The 13,412-nt window shown below is 43.6% G+C and overlaps 1 protein-coding gene across 3 annotated transcripts in view; it reads right to left on the reverse strand.

Moving 5' to 3' along the window:
* The window catches only part of PAK5 (p21 (RAC1) activated kinase 5), a 101,625-nt gene that overhangs the window by 54,583 nt on the left and 33,630 nt on the right, over nt 1–13,412 (reverse strand). For 2 of the 3 annotated variants that reach the window (XM_069954674.1, XM_069954676.1), the window contains exon 3: nt 9,883–9,918. The exons of the other annotated variant lie outside the window; for it this stretch is intronic. In XM_069954674.1, coding sequence (XP_069810775.1) covers nt 9,883–9,918 — 36 coding nt within the window. The remainder of the gene's footprint in view (nt 1–9,882; nt 9,919–13,412) is intronic. 3 annotated transcript variants of the gene reach the window in all.

Here is a 13,412-nt window from a genome sequence, read left to right on the forward strand (position 1 = left end):
GGTAAAAAGTTTAGTGTGTTCAGATTCTCTAAACTAAGGCATGAAGTGTCCTCTAGGTGGCAGTATATAATCACTTGCCTACTAAACACATGTAAATCTTAGCAGGATGCAAAGAAGCAAACTTTACCTTACCTATCACATGAAGCAGAACTCAAAACAGGCATTGCCCCTATGCTGGAGCAGGGATGGGGAACCTTCAGCCCTCCAGCTGAATTCCCATCATGCCTGGACAGCTTTTGGCTGTCCAGGGATGATGGGAATTGTAGTTTTCCAATGGCTGAAGGGCTGAAGATTCCCCATTCCTGATCTAGAGCAGTGTTTCTCAACCTTTTCAAGTCGAGTACCCCCATGTGATGAGAAGTTATAGCCGAGTACCCCCAAGGTACCCCGATTAGAAACGTTGCCTCAATAAGGCAGAGATCACACTGCTGCCATAGTCTCTGTATTAAGTCTCTGTCAGCAATTGATTTCCAGATCAGATCCCCCCCCATAACAATGTGACTGATCTGTATGTCCCAGTAATAATGCCTCTGTAGTCAGCATTAATGCCCCATTCCCCAATAATAAATTCCCCTTCCCTAGTAATAATGCCCCCTGTAGCCATTATTAATGCCCCCTTCACAATAATAACAGCCAATGTGGCCAGTAATAATGCCCACCATGTAGCTAGATGCAATGCCTCTTGCCTATGGCCCATTTAGCCAGGTATGACGCATGCAACTAAGTATGTCCACTGCAGCTATATACGCCCATTGTTGCCAGGTATATCTACTGCAGCCAGATGTGCCCCTTTCAACTAGGTATGCCCTTGCAGTCACATATGCCCCTTGCAGCCAGATACGTCCCTCGCCAGGCATGCCTCCTGGAGCCAAGTAAGTCCCCTGCAGCCACATATGCTCCTTTCTTCTAGGTATGCCCACTGCAGTCAGATATGTGCCATGGAGCCAAATATACCTCTTGCAGTAGGATATGTCCTCTGCAGCCAAATGATCACCTAGACAGGTATGTGCCTGAAACTGGATATGTCCTTAGCCAGGTATGACTCCTAGAGTCAGATATGTCCCTTGCAGCCAGATATGTAGATGCCTGTAGATTGATATACCCCTTTCTGCAGGTATGGCCCCTGCAGTAAGATATGTTCCTTGATGCCAGTTATGTCCACTGGAGCCAAATATGCCCCGAGCCAGGTATACCCACTGCAGCTGAATATGCCTCTTGCAGACAGGTATGCCCCATGGAGCTGGATATGCCCTAAACCAGGCAGCCAGACATGTCCCCTCACATGCAAATGTGTCCACTTGCAGCTACATATTTCCCCATGTAGCCATATCCTCCTTGCAGATGTCCCCTAGCAGCCATATATACCTCCTCCTTGTAGCCAGATACAGGCCATATACCCCCCCCCCCCTTGCAGACAGATACTTCCCCCCTGTAGCCAGATACAAATCCCCATGAAGACATATACCTCTCCCCCTGTGGCCAGAAAAAAGGCCCCTTACAGCCGTATAACCCCCCTGCAGCCAGACACGTCTCCTTGCAGCCAGATATACCCCCTATATATCCTTCCCCCCAAGCCAGATACGTGACCACTTACAGCCAGACACTTTCCCCTTGTAGCCATACATGTCCCCTTGCAACCATATACCCCCCATATATCTTCTATGCACAGTTAGCACTTTATTTATTCATGAATCTGGATGTATGTTATTTAGTTTGCATCCTATAAATATGGACCATTGACCATCATGCATTGCTTGAAAATGGCTGAAACGTTGCTTTCTTTGGATGGAATGAATCACTTAGGGGGAGATTTATGGTAGGACCGTTCTTTGTTGCCCATAGCAACCAATCCCAGCTCACATAGCAACCAATCACAGCTAAGCACTTATCACTGATTGTAAGCAGATACATAAACAACAGCGGCAGTTATGATGACATCACAAAGACAAGGCTCATGATGTCACATGGTGCGGAGTATACAGCTGTAGAGCTGAGGCTTCTGCTGTTAGTTACAGGTCGGCAGCTAGAAGAGGACACGGCCAGGTAGGGAGATCTTCGCTGAGGCCCCGTTCACACATGGAGCTAAAATGAGTTTAGTAAACAACTTATCTGGGCTCATGTGTGAACCTGGCCTTAAAGGGGTTTTCCAAGGAAAGTTGAGTTAAAGTCTATGCACAGCATTGGCCATCATTCCCTGGAAAACCCTTTTAAAATGGCTGTTCTTATGCAGACAGCCCCCTCTCTGTTGTATGTCTGCTGTGTGGTAGGTTGTATATTAGATTGTAAGCTCCTTCGGGGAGCAGGGCCTCTACACATGTAGCTTGTGTTACCATGAAATGCTTTGTGGTGTTCATGTTAACACTGGCGACATCTGTACCGTACATTGCAATGCAAGCTCTTAGGAGTGGGGTATTGTAGTGTACATTAGATTGTAAGCTCTTCGGGGCAGACATGTAGTCATGTATTATATATAAGCCTGTAAGCTCTTAAGAGCAGGTCTCCTGATCCATATAGATTGTAAGCTCCTAGGAGCAGGACATTGTATATGTATATGTATTGTATATGTGATGGATATATATGTAATAATAATTATTATTATTTCTATAGGGACAACATACTGTGCAGCATTACTGTCTCTGTCTTTCTTTCCTTACAGGGTCCTGATCCTATATACTCTATACAGCAATATGCAGCAGGCTAGTCGTGATCCAGGGAGATCAGATCCGATCGCCACTTGTGGGGTCAGGAAGGAATTTTTTTCCCCCCTGAGGTAGAAGTTTCCGGGGGGTTTCTTCGCCTTCCTCTGGATCTTTGGTCCGGTGACTCAGACCAGGATAACAGTAGACGGGTGGGAATGACTGCGGCACGTTCTGTGGTCTACACCAGACCTGACCTGAGAATCACCGGATCAACTGGTTATTAAAGGGCCGGTAAAATTTCATTACAATGTTGCATATTGCTTTTTTTTTTTAAAGAATAAAGAATTTGAATTTATGTTGGTGTTGCTTCATTCTTGTCTGCATTTCTGTTTACTATATTGACCATGATCTGAACGATCGCTGCCTCTCGGCTTAAGAATACTGTAAGTACAAGGAACTGGATTTAGATTATTATTAACAACAATAACAACAACAACAACAACAATAATAATAAAAGTGTTGAGAAGTGCTAATTACTCTAGTTACACTTAAATGCTCGAGTGCTAGTTACTAGTGTTGAGCATTTTTCAATGCTCTTGTGCTTGGCTGGAGTAACCAGCAATATTGAAATCAATGGGAGACTCGAGGACTTACCCAGGTGCACCAAACTCGAAGTGGAGGGTACCTGGTTCACCATTTTTACATTCTAATTTTTGTATATTTTGTCCCTTAAAGGCATGTGTAAATGAGATATACAAAAATTAGAACTAAAAATGCTATAGGTTTCTGCAAGACACATTAGAACTCCGGCAGTATATTTCTAATGTGTCTGGCAGAAGTGTATTGCATTTTTTTGTTCTAATTTTTGTACATTCCCTTTACACCTCCCTTCAAGGGACGTAATATACCGTGCAAGAATTAGAACAAAGAAATGCAATATATTACTGCAGTGGGCAGGATATATAGCTGACAGCCGAACGATCGTCTGTCAGTTATCGAAGGTGTATGGCCACCTTTACACAAGCACCTTTACAGTCAAGCTTGATCGATTACCCCAACACTGGATCGAGTGCTCGCTCAACACTACTGAAGAACAAAGAGGACATAAGGAAATTTGTAGTGTCATTTGAATAGCTACATTGCCACAAAAAAAAGTTTTTGAGATTTTTATTTAATTTAAAGCCTAGAGCCCTCTGGGTTAAGGCGCTATAACACAAAACGATTATCGGCCATATTCGACTTATATCGTTCGTTACTGCCGATAATCATCTCGTGTAATAGAAGGCAACGGTCAGCCAACAAGAGCGATGTCGGATGATCGTTGCAGTCGTTTTTCTTTCAACATGTTGAAAGACAAACGACTTAGATAACATCTGCTGCCATTGCTCCATGGAATAGGAGCGGTGGCAGCAAACCACTGCTATTTGCTATGGGCTGCCCGGACGATCTAGCGATCACCCAGGCAGCCCCCCCGCGCCCCCCCCCCCCTGTACTCACCTCCGGGGAACGGGGATAGGGTCTTTAGGGAAGCTTAATTTAACTAACCCTGTATACTGTATATGAATAATTACTGATAACTTTTCTAAAGGCTACTTGTAGTGTCTACGGTTGGATGGGATTTTTCCTGAAGCTTTAGGAAGAGATGAATAAAAAGGAGTTTAATTAAAAAAAACCTGTAACCTGCTAAAGTAAATCTCTTATCACTCCATCACTCATCATTGCATAGTGGGAAAATTATGTAAACTTTTTGCGCAAACACAATCTTTCCACAAAAAATATAGCTCAAACTCTGATAATCACGAAAAAAAAAAAACAGTTTAAGCAACAATTTTGCCAATCTTCATTAGAATACGAAATGATAACCTCAACCCCCACCCCACACCCAATGTATAATGTAAGAGTAGTCACAGGGTTGCTGTCACACGCATGCAGAACGTATACAGGAGGTGTAGTCACACAGATAGAGGACTTCCATGGCGGTAGTAGTCACACTGGGGGAGGGGGGGGGGGGGGGGGGGGACATTGCACACATGGAGAAAGGACACCAATGGAGTAATCACACAGATCGAGCGGTTTCATGTCTGTATTTATTGAGGGTGGTCTGTATTTGTTTAGAGTGACTATTTTAAGGGTTCTGTTAAGGAACTTTGGTTTGCATTTAGTCGGGTCTGGTGCTTGAATTTATGAATGTAGGACTATGAATTTATGAATTTATTTAGGGACTAGTTTTGGGTTTAAGTCAATTTGTGTTTTACAGTGTCTGAGAATGGCTGCAGATAGGCCAAAGATGCCTTGACAACAAATTCTGGAGTCATGAGAAGGTCATCATGGCTGTTTGGGCCTCTATCACATCTCTCTGTAGCCAAGCCTAATTGACAACTATGGTGACCATTACCATTCTGCTAGTCAAGAGGATGTGTTTCTACACAGGTGACTAACCTTCAATACACATCTAATGTTTAACCCCTCATATACATTTTAGATACAGCTCAAATTTCAGTCAAACCCAGCCATACCAGAAAAAAAAATCTACAGGAAACCCCGTGAAGAAGGTGCATGAAGAAATCCTGAAAATGTTATCTTCTTGGGGTCTTGAAGACTGGAGTTGATGAACTGTGATCTAGACAAAAGATGTTTTTTCAGACTGTAACAGTGACCATGTGATTAAAAGGGTTACCCAGGATTAGACAAGACAGCTACTTTCTTGCAAAAACAGCGCCACCCCTGTCCTCAGGTTTTCTGTAGTATTACAATTCAGCTGTGCAAAACCCCACAACCAGTACAAAAGAGGCCACTTTTCTACAAGAAAGTGCCCATGTTTTTATAAGCCAGGACAAACCCTTTAAAAAATAAGTAGGGCATTTATGAAACTTACAGCTGAAGCAGATGCTAGGGAGAAGGCGCAGATTCACCTCTTCTCCCGGGCGTACACCTGCCGTATCCCTTGCTTGCCTGATGGATGGGCAGGGGGGGCTGGTGGGGGTTGTTGGCAAGGCGGGGAGGAGGTGTAGAGATTTATGAAATTAAGGGCATACACCACGGACGTAGGGGTTGGACGCACAGCTGCCAAATTCAGTAAGGTCCGCGCCTCTTAGTAAATTCAGCCGTGGGAAAGGAAGCGGGGTCTAATTTATGACTGACGTTCCCCAAAGCCCTCAACCTTTCACACTGTTATGTAAGTCGTTTATGTGTCTAAAGATGAAGGTTACAAAAATATGACTGCTTTATACCAAAAACAGCACCACTGGTTGTGCCTGGTATTCCAGCTTAACTACTTTACCAGACACTGGCTGCTGAGTGTCACTGTTTTTGGAAGAAAGCTGCCATGTTATTCTAATTTCAGTCAACCCCTTTAATGTATCTGGACCTTTAAAATTTGAAAACTAAAATAAAAATGTGCTCAGTGTTCCGCATCTTCAGCATCTATTAAGGAAATCAGGCTTTTTGGTAGAAACAAATAGAATTGTGTTCATGTACAGTAGGCAACTTGCTGTTCTTTTCCATGTATTCAGCAGTGGCTTAAAGGGGTACTCAGGATTTTTTTTTAAATCAACTGGTGTCTAAGTTACATACAGATATGTAAATAATCTTGTACCAGCAACCCCCCCCCATAGAAAACCTCTACTGTCTCTGGACAGTTCCTCACACGGACAGAGGTGGCAGCAGAGAGCACCATGTCAGACTGGGAAGAATACAGCACTTCCTGCATTACATACAGCAGCTGATAAGTACCGGAAGACTTGAGGGTTTTTTTTTTTTTCAAGAGAAGTCATTTACAAATCTGTTTAACATTCTGACACATTTTTTTCTTTAGAGTACCCCTTTAGACTGAACCAAACTATTAAAGGGGGAGTATCAGATTTTATTTTTCAATATAACTTACAATGAGACAGTTGCAGAGGATTTAGTAAGCTCTTAACCATTGATGACTTAATGATTTATGAGCACATATTCCTTTCAGTAAAGGAGGCGGGATCCGTTTGAAGTCCACTCGGATCCCGCCTCCTTCACTGAGTGGCTGAGCGGCCCTGAGACGTAGCGTCTCGGGCGGCGTCAGAAACCAGGAAGCGGCCGGGAACCGGGCACCAGAGCGCCGTGATGCAGGACCCGCCGCTGGAACTGGGGAGGTAAGTTGGACGTCTTTTATTTCAGCCACCTCCTCCCCGTTCCCCAAAAAAAAGTGCCCCCACGCTGGAGCACCCCTTTTAAGTGAATGGAGCTGAATTGACAATCACTGTTAAGGCAGTTTCCTGGCATATAAAAGTGTAAATTTTTTGAACAAGGGGCAGTTATGCAAAAACATGCATCTTTTAGTAAGTCTACAATGTAGTGAAGTAGAATAAAGCGTTGAGCACTCACCCAAACAATGCAGGCGCCTTCCACTGGCGACGACTGTTTTGGGACTCCACCTTTCTTCTGGTCAGTGGAAGGCGCCTGCATTATTCTCCTACTGCCACACTTACTATAAAGATTTCAATTAAAGACTTGTCTTGGAGCTGCTTTGGGTGAGTGCTTAGTGCTTTATTCTACTTCCCAACATTGTTGCCACACTTGCTGCTGTTGAACCCTCTATACCACATAGTTGTTTGCTGATCTATACCTGGATTTGCTACCTTATACCTGGAGCCTATTGATTGCACTGTGTTCACTGCGGTGATGCTGCGTATGATTACTCCACACCTGTTTTATGTGGGTCTGTCACAAAGGAATGTGACGCTTCTGCCCCTTCAGGTCAGAAAAGTGGTGTAAAGTGAAACTGGCTCAGTCGCCCCTAGCAACCAATCAGATTCCACCTTTCATTCCTCACAGTCTCTTTGGAAAATGAAAGGTGGAATCTGATTGGTTGCCGGGGGCAACTGAGCTGGTTTCACTTTACACCATGTTTGATGAATCTCGCCTGATTGCCTGATCCTCAGCAAATTGGATCTTTTATGCTGCACTAAAATCTATTGGCTGCATATCTCTCTGTGTAAAAAAGGGATGTGTGACTGACAGCAATACATTTAAATGGCCACACAAACCAGCAGCGTGATTGATCGTGCCTTCTGAAGGGCTGCAAACTAGCACAGATCTAGCTATCGGCACTCATTTGCTTCTGTAGACGGCCCTATAGTGGACCAAGTAAAAGGACCATAAGCCCAGGTGTAGACAGCTTTTCATTAGTGATGGGCACATAAGAAGGGTGAGGGGGTTGCCCTATAAGTACTGAAGAAAGCTCTTTTCCCTGATAAGATATATTATAGTTTCTTACATCTGCTTGTATTTTGCTCTGAAAAATAGTTTGAGATGATAGTTACCCTTTACATAAACACTTAATTCAAAGAGGATGTGTCACTGAAAAAACATTAAACCACCAGCACTGTTACTTACATCACCATAAAGGCATAATGAATGATCATACCTGTAAAATCTTTCTGTGTAGGGTTATTTAGCTGAAATTCGTAGTCAGATACTGAAACATTATCTTTTTTTCATCATTTTTTTCTGATTGTAATTTATTTGAGGTATATGGCGGTAAGGTCAGTGTAAATTATTGTTCTGTAAACAGGCACATGGAAATTTTATTTGGTCAATGCATAGCACTATACAGGGATATAGTATATAATGTACAGCCCCTGTATAGCTCTTACTCTACTGCCAACTCTACTCAGACTCTTACTATAGTGCCAACAATTAGGGCTATACTGTGGCTACACCACTAACCACCAGGCGCTTTATTTTCACCATATCACAAACGTCCGGGGACCAGACTGTGAATACATTACTAACTACCAGAGACTAGACTCTAAATAGGCTGCTAACAATTAGGGACTGGACTCTGACTGTACCCCTAACCAGCAGGGATTAAGCTTTGACTATATCACTAGGCACCAGACTCTGACTGTACCACTAACCACCAGGGACTGGACTAAGTATGTTACTAAACACCATGGACCAGATTCTGACTATAACACTAACCACCAGGAGCCGGACACTGACTGTATCAATAACCACCAGGGTTGGGACTCTGGCTATACCACTAACCACCGGGGCCTGGATTCTGACTATAATACAAACCATAATTAAGCTCAGACTAACCTCCGGGGCCAGACTTTGTGTATACCACTGGTAGTCTGAAACTCTGTTACTATACCATTAACAATTAGGGCCAGGATTCTGACTATACCACTAACCACCAGGAACCAGACTCTGACTATGCCACTAACCACCAGAGAAACAACTCTGACTGAAAAACTAGTCACCAGGAGCTAAACGATCAGTTTCATTGACTAAAAAATAAATTGTTACATGTTTCCTTGGCTACTAAGGTCCAAATGCTGAACATTAGATGAAACACCAGACGCAGGACACTTTATGTAATAGTCATCTCTATATACGGTATTGTACACTGTCACTGCTGCCACAGGGTCATTTGTCATGAGATCCCGTGAATTCTAGTGATACCTCTGCTCCTGTTAATGTAAATGAATTACAAAACACAATGACAGACATTTCATAGGGTGGGGTTAGTCTAAGTTTCTAGCATTACATAGGGTGGGATTAGCCTAAGGGTCCATTTACACAGAAAGATTATCTGACAATGGATGTGAAAAGAGGAAAAATCTCAGGCTTTCCTTTATGACCTGATCTCAGTTTTTTTTCCTGACACCTGGGAGTAGGTGGCAGAGGGAAACGACGTCCACTCACCTCCCCGGTTCCAGCGGCGGGTCCCGCATCACGGCGGTCTGGTCCCCGGTTCCCGGCCACTTCCTGGTGTCTGACGCGGGCCCAAGACGTGACGTCTCAGGTCCGCTCAGCCAGTCAGTGACAGAGGCGGGATCCGTTTCAAGTCCACTCAGATCCCGCCTCTGTCAGTGACTGGCTGAGCGGACCTGAGACATATCGTCTCGGGCCCGTGTCAGACACCAGGAAGCGGCCGGGAACCGGGGACCGGAGCGCCGTGATGTGGGACCCGCCGCTGGAACCGGGGAGGTGAGTGGACGTCGTTTCCCTCAGCCACCTCCTTCCCGGTGTCAGGAAAAAAATGCCCCCCCCCCCCGCCGCCGGAGTACCCCTTTAATCCTTCTGTGTAAATGGACCCTTAGTTTCTGACATTTCAGAGGGTGCGGTTAGTCTATGTTTCTGACATTTCATAGAGGCTGAAACATATCCATAATGATATATACACATGTTGGGAAAATGTGATACTTCCCCTTTAATATATCAGACATTAGGTTTCATATGACATGGATGTATTGCCTACCTTGGTTGAAGCTTCCCGTTCCAGTTTTATGGGGCTCTGAAGGTGAAAAGATTATACACACACATCAGCATGGACTATGAATAGAAAATGTGGATATAGGTTTTCATAATATTTTATATGATGAAACGTATTGGCAACCCTCGTGTGATAGGATTGCTAAAGACACAGACTGAAAAAGCGGAACACTCTTCTAAAAAGAGGATAATGTCATAGTGACTGGATGTGTATTCTCTAACTATGGAAGTATTGAGGACTTTTTGAAGAAAATAATGTGTACATTATGTCCGATTATATGAGGTCAGCGCAATGAAAAGGAAATGCCTAATAGGTAACATGAAAACATAGATTCGGAGAGATTCACTAAGCAAGTGGTCAGGATGGGGACAGAAACCCATGAGGTTGAAATTCATCCAACGTTTATGTCAAAGACTGTACATAAAGTCAGAAGTAAGAACCTGTATCTAACTACAGTATATAGAGAAGGATCGACAAGCATTTATCCATGCAAAGGAAGAGAAGAAGCCGCCTCGGGAGAATGAAAGTCTTTCACAGGCTGGTGATGGTCACCTTAGGACTGCACAGAGCATATCACAGGCAACTAACATTGCTGTTCTTTGTCTCCACCGCATTACCAAGCATTCACCAGTATGAGTAACAATAGGCAGTAAAATACCACTGTAGCGTTTTTACGACTATAAAAGGTATAAAAAAAATTAACAAAAATCAGAAAAACCTTTCACCCCCCCCCCCCCAAAAAAAACAGAGCCTGTCTTAGACATAGCAACTCTGCCCCCCCCCCCCCCCCCAACCACTTGTACCTTCAGATAGCTCCTTTTAATCCAAGATCTGTCCTGGGGTTCGTTCGGTAGTTGATGCAGTTATTGTCCTAAAAAACTACTTTTAAACTTGCAGCCCTGTGTCAAATTGGCGTGGCCTAGAGTACCCGTGTCCTAGGATTGCGACACCCCTCCGTCCCTCCTCCCCGCCCTCTTCATCATTAGGAATGCCCCTAGAACAATTTCTCCTATTTATCACCTGTGTGAACACATGAGTTGGATCGTTAAGGCACCTGTGCAGTGTTCAGACAATTGATTAATAGGAAAAATCCTGCCCGGGGGCATTCCTAGTGATGAGGAGGGATGGAGGGGTGGTGCAATTCTAGGGCATACACACTAGGCCACGCAAGTATGACACAGGGCTGCAAGTTTAAAAGTTAGATTTTTTTAGGACAATAACTGCATCACCTGTCAAACGGACCCCAGGACAGATCTTGGATTAAAAGCAGCTATATGAAGGTACAAGCGGTTTGGGGAGGCAGACTGTGGGTACAGAGTCTCTTAACAGCTCAGCACTTTTTATATAGAACAAAACTCCAATACTAGAGTTGTGCTATTTTTATAAGGAAAAAAAATTATGTTTTAAATTCTAGGCAATCCCTTTAAATCTAGCAACAAGCAATTTTCAAGAACATCCGGTAAATACTGCAACAAGCCAATTTATGTAGGACTGTCACTGTCAGACTCACTAGCTATAAATCCATACACTCATTATCATGACGGTCGTCCGGTCATCAGTTAACTCTTCTGTCCGGCCCCCATCCTCCCCATATACAGAAACGTTCGGCACGGCTGAGCGCTACTGTGTTCTTTATAGGGGGGGTTCTGACTTTTGCTTATATTCCCCAGAACAAAGTGGTCAGGCGGTGATTTTCCATCACACAGGACCCCTTATACCCCTGGGAATTCAGCACCTAATGTCCTTAACTATAATTTTGATCTTCTACTGCCAAATTAGTCTCTCCTGAAATCCTGAAAGGCTAAAGAAAGCCTAGGCTGTCAACTGGACAGTCACCAATGTTCATTTCTTAATAGGAGAGCCTCAGGCTCATGTCCCATTGACGGTGTAGGCCATCATTAGTTTACTGGGTAACTTATAGCGAATGTACCATCGGGTACATTGTCTTTAATATGACCCACGGATAGAACAACGCCGGCGCGGGGAAGCCTGTGCTGCAGCCTTGTTCACGTGTATGCCCACCCCCAGTGTGATAATGAGCCCTTCCCTCTGTGACGCTGCTCCATTAGAATCAATAATTTGACTGAACTTTTAACACATTTGAAAAATCTAGTTCCTATGGCACCCCGACATAGCTTACTCTGTGTTGTTTATTACAATGTGAAAAGAAAATACTGATTGTGGGTACATCAGGCGCAGCACTATATGTGACTATTAAGTATCCTATATATAACATTTTCTGCAAATTTTTGCTCTACAAGCTAAGGCTATGTTCACACACCATCAAAATGCCGCTTTTCTTAGACATCCATTATTTAATAAATAAGAATAAATAACGCTGTTATTTGTCCTTAAATGACGGCCGCCCAATAGAAACAGTCGTCATTTCAGAGCCTTATTCTCTCTCAGTTTTCCCAGAGCTGATAGTTGCAGCCTAACATCTATGGTGTCTGCACACACAGAGAAGGAAATCCTTATTTTTTATGTCTGAAAAGCAGCATCAATAGCATGGAAGCCATGATAAAGCTGTAGTGAGCAGTCTAAATTGTGGATAAAGCTCTGGGGTAAGATATCTTGCTTTTAGGGGTTATCCACCTAAGAGCTAAAATATGAATTGCTAGCTGCTGCCATTCCTGAGTTACACATTTTCTAAAAGACTGTCTATATCCAAGATGGTGCTGGGGGTGGGGAATGTAGTGTAGGTTTAGATCTCTGCTTGCTGACTGTGAATAAAAACATTCTAGTTCCATCCAGACTCTAAAAGCATCCATAACACAATATACAGAGCTGTGACACAAAGAAAGGCCTGCATTCACTGACAGCAAGCAGAGATAGAACTATACCTTTTCATATTACAGAAACCTAGGCTCAGGGACACATGTAAGTCTATGGAAGCAGCACAGGTGCATGGAGATGATGCAGATAATGCCTCCTGGGGGTCGGGTTACCAAGTCAATAGACAGCTAACCCAACCCCGAGAGAAGAGATCATATGTCCTGTGACTACAAAGGGAGGGGGAAGAGGGACACAGAGGAGATGACTTTAGAAAGGGAAAGGGTACAAGATAATACATGTATATTAGACATAGGGTGGTATTGGTAAGGGGGATCGTTTAGAATATTGTTTTTCTTACCCGAATAACCCCTTTAAAGAGCTGTCTCTTAGGGCCCTATTACATCAAGCTATATTCTGCTGATTATAATTGAGCTGTGTAATAGGCTCAGTAGATCGGCACTTGTTTACTAAAGTGAACAGGCCATGCGATATGGCTCTTAGCTATCTTCCTCTGCCTCAGAACCTAGGCTCCCCCTCTCCCATCTTCCTTCTTCCCTGCTCCAAGTCTTGCTTGTAACTTGATGTCTACGCTAGCTACAGGACTGGGCTGAACTTATTTTTTATGGATGACAGTTTAGCAGAGAGTGAAGGAGAGGTAAGATGCTTGATAACAAAAGGAAGCATTTTTATCTGATAAGATATATTACAAAGTTTCTTACATGTTTTTGTACTATTGCTCT

This window comes from Dendropsophus ebraccatus, chromosome 15, assembly GCF_027789765.1.
Source record: "Dendropsophus ebraccatus isolate aDenEbr1 chromosome 15, aDenEbr1.pat, whole genome shotgun sequence".
NCBI lineage: Eukaryota > Metazoa > Chordata > Amphibia > Anura > Hylidae > Dendropsophus > Dendropsophus ebraccatus.